This window comes from Arvicola amphibius, chromosome 4 (genome assembly GCF_903992535.2).
Source record: "Arvicola amphibius chromosome 4, mArvAmp1.2, whole genome shotgun sequence".
NCBI classification, from domain to species: Eukaryota; Metazoa; Chordata; class Mammalia; order Rodentia; family Cricetidae; genus Arvicola; species Arvicola amphibius.
This window is the reverse complement of record NC_052050.1, coordinates 102,684,579-102,703,551: the sequence shown is the minus strand read 5'-3', so window position 1 is coordinate 102,703,551 and position 18,973 is coordinate 102,684,579. Positions and strand designations below refer to the sequence as shown.

Sequence of the window (18,973 nt, the reverse complement as noted above, 5' to 3'; positions counted from 1 at the left end):
CTGACGAGACAGACTCCTGGGTTGGGCATGCTCTGGGAGGGCCATGCGACAGTGAGGGGCTCTCTATTGCTACACTCTGCACAGCAGCGGCTGGGCCCATCTGCCATACCCATGGCCCGTGATAGCAGTCATGGGCTTGCCTTCAACCCCTTCTGCCTTGGAAATCTCTTAGACCCCTGTAAAATGGGGGCTATGAGGACAAGAAGGTGGAAGGGACGGTCCCCGTGGTTCTGGGGCACCCCACGTAGGGGTTACATGATGCTACACTGGGTGGCCCCACAGCAATCCTTGATGAGTGCCAGGCCTGTCTTGGCCACTGTTGGCTTGCTAGGTGGGGGGTCTGCCTTCTTCTCTGCCCGGGAGCCTGCAGGAATGGAAAAGCAGAGGGAAAGAGAGAAAGGTAAGGAGAAGAAATCCCTGACCACTGGCAGTCCAACCCAAACCCAATCCATGACCAGGCCTTAGTATGGAGAATGGCTATGCATTCTATGTTCAACATTCGTGGACTTTCTTGTCACTCATTCCTCAGGTTCCAAGTGCAGCTTGAGCCTACCTCCTAGTCAGTTCTTCTCATCATGTTAGCTTCCAGGTCTAGTGCAGGGTAAGTGGGAAATTTTGTTCAACGCACTTTAACTCAAGGGTTCACATCTTTCAGTTTAGAAAAAAATGCTCATCTTATCTTTTCAGAATGCTCTCCTGGTCATCCTCCATTTTATCCCCTCAGAATGCCTATTAGATGTAAATTGATTTTGTCATTCTGTCCTCTCTCTTTGTAGGAGCTGTTGTGCTTTCCTCTTTATTCTGTATCCTGAGTAATTTCCTCAGGACTGCCTTCCTATTGTGAAGCATGCTTTCAACTGTGTCTTTTTTTTTAAATCTATTTATTTATTATGTATACAGTATTCTCGGTATTCTGTTTGCATGTATGCCTGCAGGCCAGAAGAGGGCACCAGACCTCATTACAGATGGTTGTGAGCCACCATGTGGTTGCTGGGAACTGAACTCAGGACCTTTGGAAGAGCAGGCAGTGCTCTTAACCTCTGAGCCATCTCTCCAGCCCCAACTGTGTCTTCTTATTCAATCCTTTTAAGGTTTTTCTCCCACGGCAGTTTTATTAATGAGGCTAATGTTTCTGCAAGTCTATTCACATTTTTTTTCATAGTATTGTTCTATTTTATCTTGGGTTTTGTTTCTTGTCTCTTTAATAACTTTAATGTACTTAGTGCACTGTTTCTTCAAGACCATTTTTTAAAATCTTTTTTTTAAAAAAACTATAATTATTTATGGCGTGCACACAGGTGATGCAGGAGTACATGTGTGTCGAGGACAGAGGACAACTGTGTGAAGTTCTCTCCTTTCACATTTACACAGGTGCTGAAGGTCAAACTCAGGCTATCAGGCTTCTGTAACAACCTTAATCTATTGAGCCATCTTGATGTCTTCTTCTATCAGGTTCTTGGGAAGTCATTTTCTTTTTTACAACTGCTTTTTCCTATCATGGTGATTCAATTTTTCATGGGTTTTAAAAATTTACGGTCAGGTAATATTCCTGGAGATTGTTACCTATGGAAGACTGTGTGAGAGATGTGTGCATCCTCTGTGGGAAGTTCTACAAGTTCAGTTTTTTTTGTGTCACCCATTAATGACCTGTGAAAACATAATTGTCAACTGTGGGGAATACAGAAAGGCTCCCTTGCATTGGTCACTAAAACCACAAGGCACACGGCCTTGACTAAAGTAATTTTCCTCACAGGCCTGTCTATATGATATTTTATCAAACATGAAATATAAAGACCCCACCTAATAGCATGGTGAGAGGGCAGATACATGCACAGGAACATGGCTAGGAGAGAGAGAGAGAGAGAGAGAGAGAGAGAGAGAGAGAGAGAGAGAGAGAGAGAGAGAGAGAGAGAGAGATATTCCATAAATTCTGTTCCTCTAGAGAACCCTGCCTAATGAAAGGAAGAGTCTGGCATTACCTTGGACTTGTCAAGCTGTGTTTCTCAGGGTCTAGCCCATGGGGAAGGCCTGTTTATTAGAGTATGAATTTTCAAATTGATTGGATTGAAAAAATATATTTAGTAAAGCTTAAGTCTGGGTGTGTCTGTGGTGGTATTCCATAGAAGATTAGAATTGAGGCTCTGGCCCAATCAGTGGTGTCCTTTCCTCAAAGGCTTCTTAATGTGATAAGATTACTAAGGTGGAAGAAGGTAGAGGCGAGAGGAGCTGGGTTACTGGGATGTGCCTTTGGGGGTACACTTGGTTCTGGCCCCTTCCTATGGTCTTTTCTCTCTGATTCCTAGACATGTCAGCTGTTCTTCTCCATCATGGTGGCTGACACTTCTGAAACCAGGAGTTCAAATAAACCTTTACTCCTTCAAGTTGTTCTTACAGGTCCAGTACACAGAGGCAATGTGCTCATGTTCACATATACAAGCTGTGGGAAGAGAGACGGGTCTAACAGGTCTGTGTCCCCGAAGCTGAGTTCTTCTTTCTCCAACAACTCCTTCCTGGTTTCTGCAAAGTCTAAATTTAATAAGGTATGTACTTTTTTTTGAGCTAGGGTCTCAATATGTAGCCCTAGCTGGTCTGGAACTCTTAATGTATGTAGACCAGGCTGGCCTTGAACTAACATGGATCCCCTTGTCCTTGCTTTCTGAGTGCTGGGATTAAAGATGTGCATCACCAATATCCAAGGATATCCACTTCTTTGTGTTTTTATTTTTGCTTTTTGGCTTTTTAAGACAGGGTTTCACTGTATAACACCTCTGGCTGTCCTGGAAACTAGTTCTGTAGATCAAGATGGCCTCAAACTCACAGAAATCCACCTGCCTCTGCCTCCCAAGTGCTGGGATTAAAGGCATGTACCACCATCTCCTGGCAGAATATCCACTTCTTACAACTGAAAGAGACCTCATTAATGTAGCAGTTAGAAATATCTGCCAAACATTACATCAAAAAAGAAAAGACATTGACACCAGGAGCCATGATCACCTTAACATCTGGTGGACAGGAGGTATTTCCAAAGTAGTCTCATTAAAAACTCTTTCTGCTTTGGGTATCTCATAAAGCTAATAATTATTCTGAGAATTGTGTCTCTGGCTCTTCCAGATTCCAGCCTTAATAGCAGCTGGAGCTCCTGAAGGCCATAGTTGCCATCTTATTCTTAATGAAACACATCAGATTGGAACTATGGAAGGACAGCCATTGCAGGACCAGCTGCTTACACTTGGGGACAATGACAGCATAAGGCTTCTGGGACCAAAACTAAAAAGACAATTGTAGCAAATCGTTAAACCAAGCATGGAGCGCGTCAGGGCACGGACCTGGGAAACTGCACCAGCTGCAGGCCCACTAGCCTGGCCCTACCTGCTTCCATCCCTTGCTTAAGCTGTGGATCTTATAAAGTGTTTCTTATGCCCCTACCCTCACTTGTTTAAAATCTTCTCTGTCATAGGAAAGGGGGACCATGCAGGCACTCACTAGCTGAAGATTTGGTTACTTTGTCTAGAGGTTTTAACTTGATCCTCAGGAAATCAGCCATTTCCTTGTCTTCTTCCTGTTCCCTGGGAAGATGGACATGGAAAAGAGAAGAGGAAAATAGAGTCAGCATGGAAAATGCCAATGATGGCCAGAAAGAGGCCAAGCATGAGTTTGGTGAGTGACGTGTAACATTATTGTGTAACATGTACATATGGCGTGTGACTCTGTGTTAGGTGAACCTATCTCTAATGAAGACACACACTACTGTATAGATGCTGACCCAGAGCTAGAGTGAGTCCTCAAGACAGAATGAAGAACATGTTCCTTGCTGGGGTTTAGTGAACTAGGAAGCATCCCTGTGCCTTCAGGCTACCCCAGATACTCTGACTCCCACAAGGTTCTAGGCCCATCTCGAGAGAAAGTCACCTTCGCCTTCAAGGCTGCCAAGAATAAAATGGGTTTTGTGTAGCCTGGCTGACTCTGGGAAAGTTCTCAGAGGACACAGATGATGAAGTGGCCCCCTACATGGAGAGGGACTCCAAACACTTTGTTCTGGGACAAAAATACACAGCTGCACCCAGACCTCTAGTTAGTTGTACAACTCCAGAGCCAGGGGGGGCTCCAAGCCAAGACTGGCAGGTACAAATTGACAGGAAGCAGCATGGGGGTGAGGGAAAGCAAAGAACAAAGCTGGGAACATGGGAGAAGCTGTCCTGGGGGCAGGTGTTTGTCCACATTGACAGAAATTTAGATGTAGCCAGATGATGTGTAGCGCACTTTGTCCTCTAACACATGATGGAATTTCTCCCTGCCCACCTGCCTAGACTTTGAGGGATGAAATGGTGTTTCTCTTGAATATGAACTAGGTTCTGAGGTCAGAAAGGTTTGGTGTCTGGGGAGTAACGGCAGAGGCCAAGCCTGTTAGGTAAGGCCATAAGTCCCAGGAGCAGACAATGGGTTTGCTGGGTGGTGCAGGGAGCAGAGGCTTGGGATCTGATGGCCTAGGACCCACCTTAACCGTTCCACCTCAGCATCATCCACCAGGAAGTCTCTCTTCTGCACCAGTCTGTGAATCTTCTGGATTAGCTCATCCTCTCTCTGCTTCTGCAGCTTGGTTTTTTCTTTTTCTGGGAGGAAGAAAACAGTGGGGCAGCTATGATGGTGCTTGTCTGCAATCCCAACACTTGAGGCTGAAGCAGGAGAGTGCTGAGTTTGAAGTTGGCCTGGGACAACATGTAAGACCCTGTCTCAAGACACAACAAACAGGCAGTGAGTGGAAGCAGTGGAAGCCCTGAGTCCGAGGGGATGGGATTGGACCTGGGGCTCTGAGGCTTTGTCACTGGTGAACTTGAAGAGGCAGTATGACCGCTCGTGTGTTTGTCTATGTGTAGTGTGTGCTTACTCATGTGTACATGCAGGAGGAAGCTAGTGGCCAACAATGGGTGTTTGTGCTGGATAGTTTCATGTCAACTTGACCGAGGAGAGAACCTCAGTTAAGAAAATTCCTCCCTAAGATTGGGCTGTAGGCAACCCTGGAGGGCATTTTCTTAATTAGTAATTGATGGGAAAGGGTCAAGCCCATGGTGGGTGGTGCGAGCCCTGGGCTGATGGTCTGGGTTCTCTAACAAGGCAGGCTGAGCAAGCCATGAGGATCCAGCCCATAAGCAGAATTCCTCCATGGCCTCAGCATCAGCTCCTGCCTCTAGGTTCTTGCCCTGTTTGAGTTCCTGTTCTGACTTCTTTTTGATGAACAATGATATAAAGTATAAACTCTTTCCCCCACAAGCATCTTTGCTCATGGTGTTTCATCACAGCAGCAGTAATCCTAACAGGACAGGTGTTGTTCCTCAGGTTCTCTCTAATATTTTTGGTTTGTTTGCTTTTGGGGCAAGGGGCTGTGATGTGGGATTCCCCTTTGTATGCTGTGAATGTTTTATTACCATGGGTTAATAAAGAAGTTGTTCAGGGCCTATGGCAGTGCAGAATAGAGCAAGGTGGGAATTCCAAGCAAAGATAGAGGAGAAAAGAAAGCAGAGTCAGAGAGATGCCATGTAGCTACTGAAGGAGAAAGGTGTCTGCCCTGGAACCTTACCAGTAAATCATGAGCCTTGTGGTAAAACGCAAAATAATAGGAATGGATTAAGTTAAGATGTAAGAGCTAGCCAATAAGAAGCCAGAGCTAATAGGCCAAGTAATGATACAATTAATATGGTTTCTGTGTTATTATTCAGGTCTGGGCAGCCGAGAAATGAATGCACAGTCTCTGCCTACAGGGGTGCTGTTGGTTTTAGAGACAAGGTCCTGGTTGTTCTGGAACTTACTAGTAGATCAAGATGGCCTCAAACTCACAGAGATCCACCTGCCTCTGCCTCCCAAGTGCTGGGATTAAAGGCATGTGCCACCATGCCTGGTTTTGTTTGTGATTTTTTTAATGTGTATGTGTGTGTTCCTCAGTATATGTGTGTGCACCATATGCCTGAAGTATCTGTAGAGGCCAGACATGCATGTTAATGGTCAGTCACTTTTTAAATGGTCAAGTTCTTTATGTGCCCAGAACTATGCTTATAGTCATGCTAAGTACAAATGTAATTCATTTACAGTGACAAGTTTTATTTAGCTTCCTGTATATATATTTCAAGATCAAGCCTAAAGCAAGTAACTAAAAACAAGTAAAGGTTTGTTTAACTCGGGTATACTTAGTCCTCAAACTTTTCTCAGATCTGCTAAATTTGGTGTTTAGTGTTTAATGGAAAAAGCTTCCCATGGTAGAAAAAAATGGCAGCTCCTATCAGCAAGGTTTGCAAAGAATATGGGTCACAGATGACTCCACCTGACTGTGGTAATGCTAACCACTGGGCAAAGAACAGCCACATGCCTTACCTTCTGTCAGAGCCCTGCCCAAACTGTAGACACTTTTGGATTGACTGCCCTACTCTGCCTCATCAAGGTAAGTCACCTTTTCCAAGTTCCTCGTCTACAGGAAGGCTGAAGCTGCCTGTGCAGCAGCTGAGGATGTGATGCGGTCCTGACAGCCCTGTGCAGCAGCTGAAGAAGATGTGATGTGGCCCTGTGTGACAGCCAAAAACCAAAACCTCTGCCTCCTAATGAAGTCATCAAGATCACTGGAGACCAGAATAATTGTCTAGGTAGTGAGTAAGTCTCTGTCATTTTAATTACTACACAGACCATTTGGATTATACTTCCTCCTGCCATAATTTATTCTTTTCAGATCTCTGATGGTGTTGATGGCTAACTAGAGCTTTGTCAGTTTGGCAGCGGCAAGTACCAGCTCCTCTACATGGCTGCATCTGCCTGGTCAGTTTGTTTCCTTTGTAAAATCTGGCCTCACTTTTCTAGAGCCATGAGGTTTCCTGCTAAGAAAGACAGACACAGAAACAGTTTCCCTTGGTGACTGACTTTACTCTGAAAGAGATAAATTCACAAAACAGGTTTCAACATCATCTTTACTATTCTTTTATTTAAAGTAACTTGCTTTGCAATGACTACTCTGAGTAATCAACCATTTGTGTCTCCTGGTAATTGACTAAATGGAAAAGAAAAGTTTTGATGTTTATTTAAGTGGTGTGTGTGTGTGGGGGGGGTCTAATAAAGTAATTTTGTTTGTTTGGTTGGTTGGTTTTTCAAGACAGGGTTTCTCTGTGTAGCTATGGCTATTTCGGAACTTGCTTTGTAGATCAGGTTTGCCTTGAACTCACATAGATCCATCTGCTTCTGCCTCCCAAATGCTGGAACTAAAGCTTGCACCACCACCATTTGGCTTGAAGAAAGTTCTCTGAAGGTGTGTAAATGTGAGTTGTAAAGGAAGTGATTTAAGATATGTAAAAAATGAGAAATGTTTCAGATTTTTTCTCTCATTATGCTATTGTTATATTAAGACTTCAAAAGTTCAGAGTTTTAACACTAACCAATGGATCTCTGATAAAGCACTGACTAAAGTTCTCATTGTGTTGAAAACATCTCTGTCTAATCTCTGTATTCAGCCATCTGGACAGAGGAAAGAGTGTTCATGCTTTTAATCCAGAATTATTTTTTGGGTTCTCAAGCTTTTCCTATGACTCAAAAGTGTGAGTCAACTGCTTTTTCTACCATGTGAATTTCAGAACAGATTACTAACAGTGGTAATGCTAACATAGCTAAAAACTGTTACCTCTTTTTGTAAAATTAAAAAATTCTTGTAAGTTTCAGGAAGTCATAAGACTTGGATCTACCTGTCATAGGTCAAACAGACTCCAGATAAGTATTCTGTCAATCAACAGCTCAGGTTTCCCCACTTGCCTATTCCTGAGGATGGGATCTCTCTCTCTCTCTCTCTCTCTCTCTCTCTCTCTCTCTCTCTCTCTCTCTCTCTCTCTCTCTCTCTGTCCCCCCCTTTGTGTGTGTGTCTCTCTCTCTCTGTGTCTGTCTGTCTGTCTCTCTCTGTATCTCTGTCTCTATATCTTGGGACTCCCCCCAGCTCCAATTACCAAGAATACAGATCTGGAAATTTTAAATGTACACCTAAGATAAAAATTTCCCTTGCTGGGCAGTGGTGGCACACATATTTAATTCTAGCACTTGGGAGGCAGACAGCCTGGTCTGGGAAGTGAACCCATAGAGAAACCCTGTCTTGGAAAAAATTCCCCTAAACTCCTTAACTTTACCTTCAGTTCCTAGTCTACATCTATCCCAACAGATTTCCAATGAACTGCTCCAAAGCTGCCTGTAATGGGTCAGCACCAGTGTTCCTTGGCACCTATATCCCAGATGGGTCCAAAGCAGCCTGCACTTCACTAGCCCCCAGTGATCTCACAGAACCTGAGCAACAGGCAAAACAGATATCCCCCAGCCTACACTCCTCTCTCCCTTCCCATCCTTTGACACATTCCAGCCTTCCTGGACCTACAACAATGCCTTAATTTCAGCAGAAAGTAGTTACAGAAGAGATTGTCACCTCTTATCATCAACAAAAGGCTGGAATGTTAGGTCTCCAAGACACTCAGGACAAATGGCTGACTGAGGTGTCTGTTAGCATTAAAACAGATGATGGCTGCCGGGTTCTCCCAGCATCACAAGTTACGGAGTCCTGGCTCCTCCCAGCACTTCTCACCCCCACCCCTACCCTAAACCTCTCTAGCCCATGGGTTTTGCTTCTCTTCCCCCAGTTTTTCCTTTTCTATATAACTCTGCCATTTTGGCTTTGTCTGCTCTCTTGGCTCCTTTAGTTACTGTGGGCTCTCTGTCCTCTTGACCCCTCTCTCCTCTCTTTTCTCTTCCTCTCTTGCTCTTCCCCCATCTCCCTCCTCTCATGGCCTGGTCTATTCTGCTGACCATGTTCATCCTGGACTCTTCCAGATGCCTCTGGCTGTTCTTTCTCTCATATCTACAACAAAAACCTTCTCTCAATTATACCTTGGAATGGTTATGTCTTTATTTTCATTCACTTTGCAATAAGAAGTCCACCTCATCTATTGTACCACACACCCTGGTCCTTAGTGCTCCTACATACTTGTTCTACTTTTTATTTCCTCAGCTAGGACCACCATCTATCCTCCCTAAACTGGTTTTCCTGGCCCATAGCTTCTGTCTCACCTGTGAACTTTACTGTCTGTGCTGGGATGGTCTACTTGCCCTCTCTGCCCAGGTGTGACTCTAGGTGTATTCCTTGACTACTTTGAACATCCAGTGTTTTGGCATAGATTGTCATAGAGTAAGTTGCTTGTTTGGTTAGTTTGAAATAGGCAGAACTCATACTCATGATACTTTTCTAAGTCCTGACATTATTATTATTTATATATGACCCTGAATATCCTCTTGTATGTATTAAATCACTTCCAGACTGCCTGTAATATGGGACATGTTCAGACAGTCAGTAAACAGTTGTTATATGCACCAGCCATGCCAACCAGTTCCAAGTTTTAGGAGAATAAATCAAGAAAAACACTTGCCAAGGTCAAGTTCTTGAAACTGAAGCTGTGTCTATTAATAATCCTCCCTTAGCGCTGCCAAACTCCTACACATGCTATCAGCGACATGAACTGAGAAAGATGCATGATCCATTCAACAGGTGTGGTTGGTCTTAGAATCAACTGAAAGGAGAGCTGTCTAAACAACCATGAGGGGTTCTCTTAATCAGGTTATTGGAAGTGGGAAGACTGACATCAAATGTGGTTGGCACCTCGTTGCAGCACAGATAAAGGTTGCGAGAAAGAAAACTTTGGTTTTTGCCTATTATTTATCAGTGTTTGTGAAGTCATCTACCTGTTGCCTGCTGCTTTGGCTGTTACATTCCTTTGCAGATCTCAGAACCAGATTCTTTGACAATCACTGACTCTACAGTAATCTGCCAGACCCTCAGGGACATATTGGGAGCACTGAGGCAAGACTGAGCAGCAACTGGCCTCTCAGCCTCTCCAGTGTGCAGAGACCAGAGAATATCATATAAGCCAACCCAATGTAAAAGTCCCCTTTAAATATATATTCAGCCTATGGGTTCTGCTCCTCTAGAGAATCCTGACTAATATAACAGGCATTTGACTGGTTATTCCTTTGAGAAGTAGAAGGCCCGTGGGGCACCTAACCCAGAGTGTTTTGGGGAGGTAAGTCATTTAGGAGGACAAGGGATCAGATAATCAACACTGTTGAAGACTGATGTAGATTTGACCCCATTGTGAAGCCTATGACCGCTCCACTCTCCCTGTATCCACACATTATAAACATGGCAGTGATGAGTCTGAGCCAAAGTGTACATTTATTTATTTATTTGTTTTAATATTTATTTATTATGAATACAATATTCTGTCTCTGTGTATGCCTGCAGGCCAGAGGAGGGCACCAGATCTCATTACAGATGGTTATGAGCCACCATGCGGTTGCTGGGAATTGAACTCAGGACCTTTGGAAGAGCAGGCAATGCTCTTAACCACTGAGCCATCTCTCCAGCCCCCAAAGTGTACATTTACATCGGGGATAATTCGACTTGAGCAGCTTTATCGTATTTTTGAAGTGCTGAGGTTCAGAACCTGGTCCCTGCACATACCAGGAAATTGTTCTGCCATTGAACTGTTCCTCTTAGTCCCTCAGGAGATTGATGTTAGGTATATGACTCTTCCACATTCAGAGAAAGAAAAATTGAGTCTTGGGGGAAAAAAGTGGCTTGCCTGAGGCCAAAGGTGGCCCTTTCTGACATAAACTAATGCTTACCTTGTTTGTTTGAGTGTGGTCTCAAAATCAGTAGCCCAGGCTGATTTTGAATGAGTGGTCCATCTTCCTGCCTCCTGCCTCCCAAGTGCATAGATTATGAGTGTGTGCTACCATACCCTACATAGACTTGTGTTTAAATCATGGAGCCGCTACTAGGAAAAGAGACAACAACCTTACTCCTCCCAATCCCATGAATACAGAGGGCAGGTGAGGAGCCCTGGGCAGTGGCTATGAAAGGGTGCAGTCACTCACATTACCTGGGATGGCGACCAAGTTCTGCAACTCCTGCTTCAGGTCCATGATGTCCTTGCAGAGCTGAATGTCATCCATCCTGTGGGCACCACAGGATAAGTTACTTCAGCAAAACACACCTTGGCATCATCCTGGTTTGAACCCAGGAGGCTGGTGAGAGTGGTGCCCCTTCCAAGGGCTATGCCGACTGCTTAACTTGGTTGAAGGAGGCCTGGGTGATCGGTGACCAGCCTGTTTCTGGATAAGTCTGGGTAGTCATCGCTTTTTTCCTTGCTGTGACAAAGTACCTCCCAAGAATTAACTTAGGGGGAGGGGATAGTTATTTAGGACAATAGTTCTGGGGACTACAGTCTACCATTGGAAGGAAGGCAGGGGACCAGATGGCTCTGTAGCCACGTGAGTCTGGAAGCTCCTTTTATACAGTCCAGGCCAGGAAACAAAGCACTTGGGTAGGAACCTGGCATGCCCTCACAGCTAGCCAGACCCCACATCCTCAAAATCATAGAACGTTCCACAACAGTACCACCAGTTTGGTCGGAAGCGTCATCCCAGCCCCTTTTTTTTGAATGGTATATTTATCTCTCACTACCGTGAGGCCTCTGGGCTTCTTCCTGCCAAGGTCTTTAACACGTGTAACGATTATACCCACCAGTGACTGACCACAAATGTCCGTGTTTTTCACCCCACTCCTAGCATCCAAGATTCCAGGACCAGGGTAGGGATTCTAGGCTTTAGTCTACATCTCTTGATGCCAGAGGCAGGCCAGGAATTTTTCAAGACTTGGCTTAGAACATCCTAGCAGGCTACCTTGAAAGAGCCAGGGCTTGCCAGAAGGACACAGACTGCCTACTGCCTGTTGGTTTGTAATAGGGCCGCAGACCTTAGTAGTTCCCTAGACCTTAGCACAGCTGACTCCATGATGGAAGTATCTTTCAGGCCATAAACTCATCATGTAGATAGCACCACCTGAAAAAATGTAAAAAAACTGTGAGGTGAAACAAACCCTTTCCCCGCCAAGCTGCTTCTGACCACAGGGTTTATCACAGCAATAGAAATCCTAACTAAACATCTAGCAAGACTAAACAAATGCCCACATTCATACATCACAGCTATTTGGCTTGAAGAAATGCAATAGCCTGAGAATGTGAGACACGTGCTCAGATAATAGAATGTCATTTAGGGTCTGTGATAGTTAATACTGTCAACTTGACTGGATCTAGAATTACCTAGGAGACAAACCTCTGAGCATACCTTCAGCCAAACCTGATAACCTGGGTTCAATAACCAGGACATGTAGAAGCAATCTGGGCCCTCCCACATCAATCATCAAACAGGAAGGTGCCCCCACAGACTTGCCCATAGGTCAGTCAGATGGAGACATTTCCTCAGTTGAGGTTCCTTTTGTAGATAACTCTAACTTGTGTCAAGTTGATATAAAAACTAGCCAGCACATCAGAGTGTAAGCATCAGTGCTATCCCTGGAGTGCGGATGTGCCACAAGTCTCCAGAGAGCCCTGGTTCCCATCATCATGCTGGGGAGCAAGGTACAGAGAGCAAAGAGAAGCCTCTGGAACATCCTGGAAGGCCTGGCTATCAGTTTTTAAATGACCTCTATCTCAATCTCCATTGATGTCTGCTGGGTTGTAACCAGATCTTTCCTGGATGAGACACTTATTCCCAAAAGGAATTTTGGAACCCCTTGAGAACAACTTACTTTTTTGTTCAAGAATATTCTAGACTGAGTTTTGATTCTTTTGTGTGTATGTGGTACATATGAACTTTAAATTTAATTTACCTTTTATTTTACATGTATGAATGTTCACATCGTGCCTGCTTGTATGTATATTTACCATATGTGTGCCTGGTGCACATGGAGGCCAAAAGAGGACATTGGATTCCTTGGTACTGGAGTAACAGACAGTTGTGAGCCGCCATGTGGGTGTCACCGGGTTCTCCGGAAGAGCAGTCAGTGCTCTTAATCACGGAGCCCCCCTCCCCCTCCCCAACTGACAATCCTTTATTAGCAGTTCTAAGCTTCAAATGTGCCCTCCACAACTTGTGTTAAGATTTAACAGTCATTGAAATGTGTTTGTCTTACGAGAGAGGTGATTCAGTCAGGAGAGCATGACACTTTTGAAGGCTGAGGTGTTCCCTGACCTGGGAGAAGAGGGACTATGTTAGTTTTTGAGAAAGGGTCTCTCACTGAACCCGGAACTCACTGATTGGGCTAGACTGGCTGGTCCGTAAGCCCCCAAGTCCCCCGTCTGCACCTTCCCTGCACTGGAATTACAGGCCTGCAATGCTACACCTGGCTTTTTCACACAGTGGCTTGGTGACTGAACTCAGGATTTCATGGTTACATGGCAAGCAATCTGCTGACTAAGCCATTCCCAGCCCCTTCTCTGTAGTTTTTTATTTTCATTTTTACAATAAGTTCTTGTTATTTAATTTTTAAATTTGTAGTATTACTACTACTACTACTACTACTACTACTAATAATAATAATAATAATAATAAATAGTGTGTGTACACATGTATAGTATTAGAGATGGAATCCAGGGCCTTGGTCAAACTAGATAAATGTTTTCCCATTGGGCTACCTGACCCACCCAGCTTCTTTCTAGATAACTTTGAAAGGTTATACATTTTTAATTGCATGGGCCACTCCTTTCTTTGGAGACAAATATAACCACAGTTGCCTCAGAAGAACCTCCTCCATTCCCTGTCCTTTTCTGTCTCACCTTTAGCCAGAGTGCTTGGGTTCAAGCCTGTGAGCTGTGGGACCACATCTTCCCAGTCTGTGACCAAACCTTCCCTAAGTCAGAGCACCTTTGCCTCTCAAACTAATTCCTGTGTAGCCTTCAAAACAGTCCAGTGCATCCTTCTGGAACCTTCCCTATGCTCCTAGGCTGGTTCAGTTCCCTTCCTTTCATGGTATCCCAGCTTTTGTGTTCCCCAAACAGAATGTGCCCTCCTTAAAGGGACTTGACTTCTGTTTCCTGCATGGCACATCTCAGTCAATATGTGATCTTTTAAGAAAGCAAGCAAGCTAGCAGGTGGACATAGGACACACATATCTAGATTCCATCAAACAAGGCTTAGAGCTTCCAATGCAAGTAGAAAATCTCAAATCCTATGAGCGAGACACCAGGAGGGCAATGACATCTATCAAAGGTGCTAAGTCTTTTGAGATAAACCCAATTAAACAGTGGTAGTTTGGGTAATGCAGCTTTGCATTCTGTCAATGCCTCCCCCAGCCTCCCATGGCCCATCACCTGCCAAGACTTAATGCCAATGCTGTCTTCCCTTCCACACCCTCTATCCCTACTCCCAAAATTCACCCGTCTCTCACAGTGACACCAACAAAAGCTAACACATAGCTGACAATGTCCTGCCAGCCTGTCTCTGGTCCCAGCACTGCCAAGTGCAATGCTTACTGCCTAAAAGGGCGCACATTCTCATTCTCACTCTCTCAACCAAGATCACACAGCTGGCACAATTCTAGAGAAGATAAGCTGGGATGGTTGCCACGTAACACTGTGTGCAGATGTCACCCAGATAGCTTCCCCCATCTTTGTTCCATTTTTGTGGTCATGAGCCTTTTAGAAGGCCCAGAATCAGGTCAGGTGTGGTCATATACCCACCCAGGCATATCTCTGAGAATTTGAGGCTAGTCTGGTCTACATAGTGAGTTCCAAGACAGCAAGGACTACATAGATGGACCCTGTCTCTAAAATCAAGATAAATAAGTAACTAAGTGAGTAAATAAATCAATGCCCCAGGAATAAGCCTGGGAGGTGGGTTTTCTTGGCAGGGTTTGAAGATACTTCAGTCCCATTCCACATTTTCTATTATCACTCATAACCTCTTCACTGTGTGAAAAATACTTTTGACATAGGTAATAAAATACTTTCCCCAATTTTTTTTGGAAGGGGGTGTGGTCATGTAGCCTAGGCTGGCCTCCAACTCCTTTTGTAGCTGAGGCTGGCCTTGAACTCCTGACCCTCCTGCCTCTATCTCTCAAGTGCTGAGACTGTGAGGAGGGTAGCCAGGCCCAGTTCTGTCTTGTATAATATGTAAGTGAAACATTTGGTAGAGAGTCATGTTATTTTTAAAAATTGATTTGTATCACACAAATCCCAAATTAAATAATTTGGTGGGCTTGGGTTGGGCATGGCAAAGGGATGGAGGAAAGTAATCTCGCTGCAGAATGGCAGATGTCCTGCCCCCTCCCACATGCTTTTGCAAAACTGGTGAACTGGGCCACTACCCACAAGATCAGGAGCCTGCCCCCGCCAAAGCACAGAGGGTCCCCCTCTGAAGCCCTCAGCTGTCTCCAGCCGCCTCCTGCAAGTCTCATTAGAGCGGCTGCACCAGCAGATGTAGGAGTATATGGGGCATGAGGTCCTTGTGCTCACAGGCAAGCACTAGAGGAACCAGAAATGTTAAATACAAAGGGAGAGAAGGCTGGGAGTGGAGGTGACTTACAGCCTGATGATGTTTGCACTACCTGTGTGGCTGAGAACACACCAGATCCTCCTCAGACCCTTTATATGAACTCAGTTTTCTAAATCTATGAGTTCTTCAGGAGTCTGACCCCAAGTCGTTTAGGAAGGCGCCACATGCACTTTACAGAGAGTTTGATGATCATGTCTTCAGCTTTACTGTGTACATGGGTTTGAGCTAATTATCACCTGGAAGTTTCACCAAATCATAATGTGCTATGAATGACGTGGGGTCAGACTCTTGAAGTCTGAACCAACACGTACTACTGAGTCATGCGGAACTGGACTGGCGTCTCATCTCTGACTGTTACCCTTCTGGCATTGGTGGTCACAGAGACCCCACATGAGAGCGATATGGAAAGGGTTTGAGGGAAGGTATGGGAGGAGCTGGAGGAAGGAAACGATGGGGAAAATGATTTACTTCTATTTCAACTAAAATGTTTTTTGGGGACTAGAGAGATGTCTCAGTTGTTAAGAGCACATGATGCTCTTGCAAGGGACCTGGGTTCAGTTCCTAGTGCTCACACACTGGCTTGCAACCATCTGTCACTTCAGCTTCTTCTGACTTCCACAGACACCAAACATACAGGTGGTGCAAATACATGCATGCAGGCAAAATATTAACACATTAAATAAATGAACCCAATTAATTTTTTAAAGGTACAGTAGAAACAAATTGAGAAGTGCAAGCCTGAGAGGGTGTGAGGGTAGGGAGAAAGGAAGTCAGTAGCCAGTCAGAGTCAGGATACAGACATTATTATGGTCTGGATATGGCTTGTTTCCCGAAAGTTCATGCTCTAGAAACTTAATCCCCTAGTCTAAAGAAGTTAAAAGTGAGTGAGCCTCTGAAGACAGTGATGGGGCAAAACGACCCTGGTAGGAACTGGTTAGTGCTAAGTCTTGGGGAGTGGGTTCAAGACTGAGCTGGGGCTCTCGCCAGTGTCTTCCTCTCTTACCCTGTGACCCCTAGGACTGTCTCACACATGCTTGTACCATGTGATGCATTTGTCATGTTCTGACATATTCAGAGATCCCTCGACAGACACCCATCTGTGCCCTAGCTGCAGGAATCATGAAACAATTACACTTCCTTTTTAAAAAATATATTATTTACTATTGGGTATTTTCTTATAGCAATAGAAATCAGATGAAGACAGATGTTTGCTGGTTTCTGTAGCTTTAACAATGCTCACATCTTTGTCTAGGTTCAGACATGCTTGTGAAATAGTTTCATTTTTGTTTTAATTTATCACTATCTTAGCAGGGTCTTGTGTGATGTTGACAACCTGTAAAATTATCTGTGTTTGTTAGAAGAATGCCTTGGTATATCCTGACTGTACTTTTCTCTTTCTCCTAATGTGAAAGGCAATTTCTACCCATCCTAGAAGAACACTAGAAGTCATTCTGGAATTCTGAACTATGGGGACCACTCTGTTGTGTTTCCTTAATAGTCAGCATGGTAACTTGCACTCTGCAACTGCTCAATGAATTAAATCACCAGCAGAGAGAACTCACTGGACCCTTGTGTATCTGTGCTCCACTGAGGTAGTTTTCATTTTCAAGATTCAAGAACACTTGTAAAAATTTTACTAATTGGAAACACCTCTCTACTCCCAAGAGAACATTGAGCACCAAAGACACTCCTCTGGGAGCTTGTCTTATTCTTGGCAGAATTGGCCTTTGGGCAAAGAAATGCCCATACCTCGACTACTGACAAAGATATAGAATATCCATAAGTGGATAAAACAGGATTGTCTTATCTTGCCAAGACAGGGTAGGATAGTTCTAAAAAAAGTTCCTTGCCTTTGATAGTGGTATGTCAGTTATATTAGGCCTTAGGCTAAGTTGGTTGAATCAACAATGCAAAAGAGACTTTGGATGATTGCCCAGGTAGTCAGTTGTCTCTGTCATTTGTTGCACATTTTGAAAGTTTCTCATTTGTACTTCCTGGTTGCTTAAGTAATATTTCTTCCCTTCTCAGATCTTTGATGGGGTTGAAGATTAGATAATTGCAGTTACCCTCTACATTATTTAGGCTCCTTGAATAGAATGCTTAGTAAAACTTTTGTTATATGTTTCTTGCTTAATATTGTTTGTTGTTTGTAATTGTATATAGTTGTATTTGGTTTGGTTCTGTCTTATTTAGACAAAAGGGGAAGATGAAGGGGAAGCCCAGCCAATCACCTTGTTTGTAAGGCGTTTTCCCCGTAGGCTAATATTTACTTATAAAATATTTTGGGTTTATGGCCTGCCCTCTCTTTGTTTCCTGTGCTTTGCTGGAACTCTGGCTTTGTAAGTTTTTCCCTTTATTTCCTTTTATTAAAGCTGAGTATTTTATAATAAAGCTAGTTTGGTTAATTCCAAAAAATTTTTTACTAATTAGGAATGTTGCAGCTATGACTAAAATGAGGATACAGATCACCCTGAATCCAGATGGGCCACAGATGGACACGCAGGTGTTCTTTAAGAGGGAGATTGGGGGCTGAGCTCCCAAAGTCCAGCTGAAGAGTGGGAGGAGTAAAAATATGATCAAAGAGGTCAAGACCTCTTTGTTTTGATGGGGATACCCACTGAAACATCTACAGGAGCTAACAGGAGCCACCAACTCCAGTCGTAGATGGAAGGAACCAGCATAGGACCAAGCTAGACCCTCTGAATGTGGGTGACAGTTGTATGGCTGGGGCAGACTGCAGGGCCATGAGCAGTAGCATCAGGATTTGTCCCTGCTGCTTGTGCTGGCTTTTTGGAACCCATTCTCTTTGGATGGATATCTTGCTCAGCCTGGACATAGTAGGAAGGGCCTTGGTCCTTCCTCAGAGTAATGTGCGTTGTCCTCTCTGGGGAGTAGATGGGGGGGGTGGGGTGGAAGGAAAGGTAGAAGAAATGGGAGGAGTGGAGGGAGTGGGAACTGGGATTGGTATATAAAATGAAAAAAGATAGCTTGTTTTCTTTTTAAAAAATAAAATAAAATTTTAAAAAAGACATTTTTTTTCTTAAAAAAGAGGAAGATTAGACACACAATAGAGAGGTGCAGGACAGATTTATGATGGAGGAGTATCTATGTGTTACTTTCATTGATTAATAAAGAAACTGCCTTGGCCCTTTAAGAGGACAGAAAATTAGATAGGCGGAGTAGACAAAACAGAATTGTGAAAAAAAGAAAACAGAGTTGGGGAGACACTTCAGGCAGTCGCCATAGTTAGTCGCCATGCCTCTCATCTCTGAGATGGATACAGGTTAATATCTCTCTTGGTAAGCAACCACCTCGTGGTACTACACGGATTACTAAATATGGGTTAAAACAAGATGTGAGAATTAGATAAGAGGCTGAAACAAATGGGCCAGGCAATGTTTAAAAGAATACAGTTTCCGTGTAATTATTTTGGGTAAAGATAGCCGGGTGGCAGGACGCAGCCCGGCCGCTCCATCTACAGATTGGCGCTCCAACGTGATGGACTAAATCCAGAAGACAGAATCAGGCTTAGGCAGATGGAAGAGCATGGCGGATTTCTGCCGTCATACAGAGAGATGTT

At 44.1% G+C, this 18,973-nt stretch overlaps 1 protein-coding gene across 1 annotated transcript in view; it reads right to left on the bottom strand.

The window, feature by feature from the left end:
* Positions 1-251: 251 nt before the first annotated feature.
* Positions 252-18,973, bottom strand: part of Bmerb1 (bMERB domain containing 1) — a 103,586-nt gene continuing 84,864 nt past the window's right edge. The window contains exons 3-6 of the mRNA XM_038328247.1: positions 10,941-11,014; positions 4,496-4,610; positions 3,484-3,566; positions 252-364 (exon numbers count right to left, since the gene is read on the bottom strand). Of these exons, the coding sequence (XP_038184175.1) occupies positions 252-364; positions 3,484-3,566; positions 4,496-4,610; positions 10,941-11,014 (385 nt within the window). The remainder of the gene's footprint in view (positions 365-3,483; positions 3,567-4,495; positions 4,611-10,940; positions 11,015-18,973) is intronic.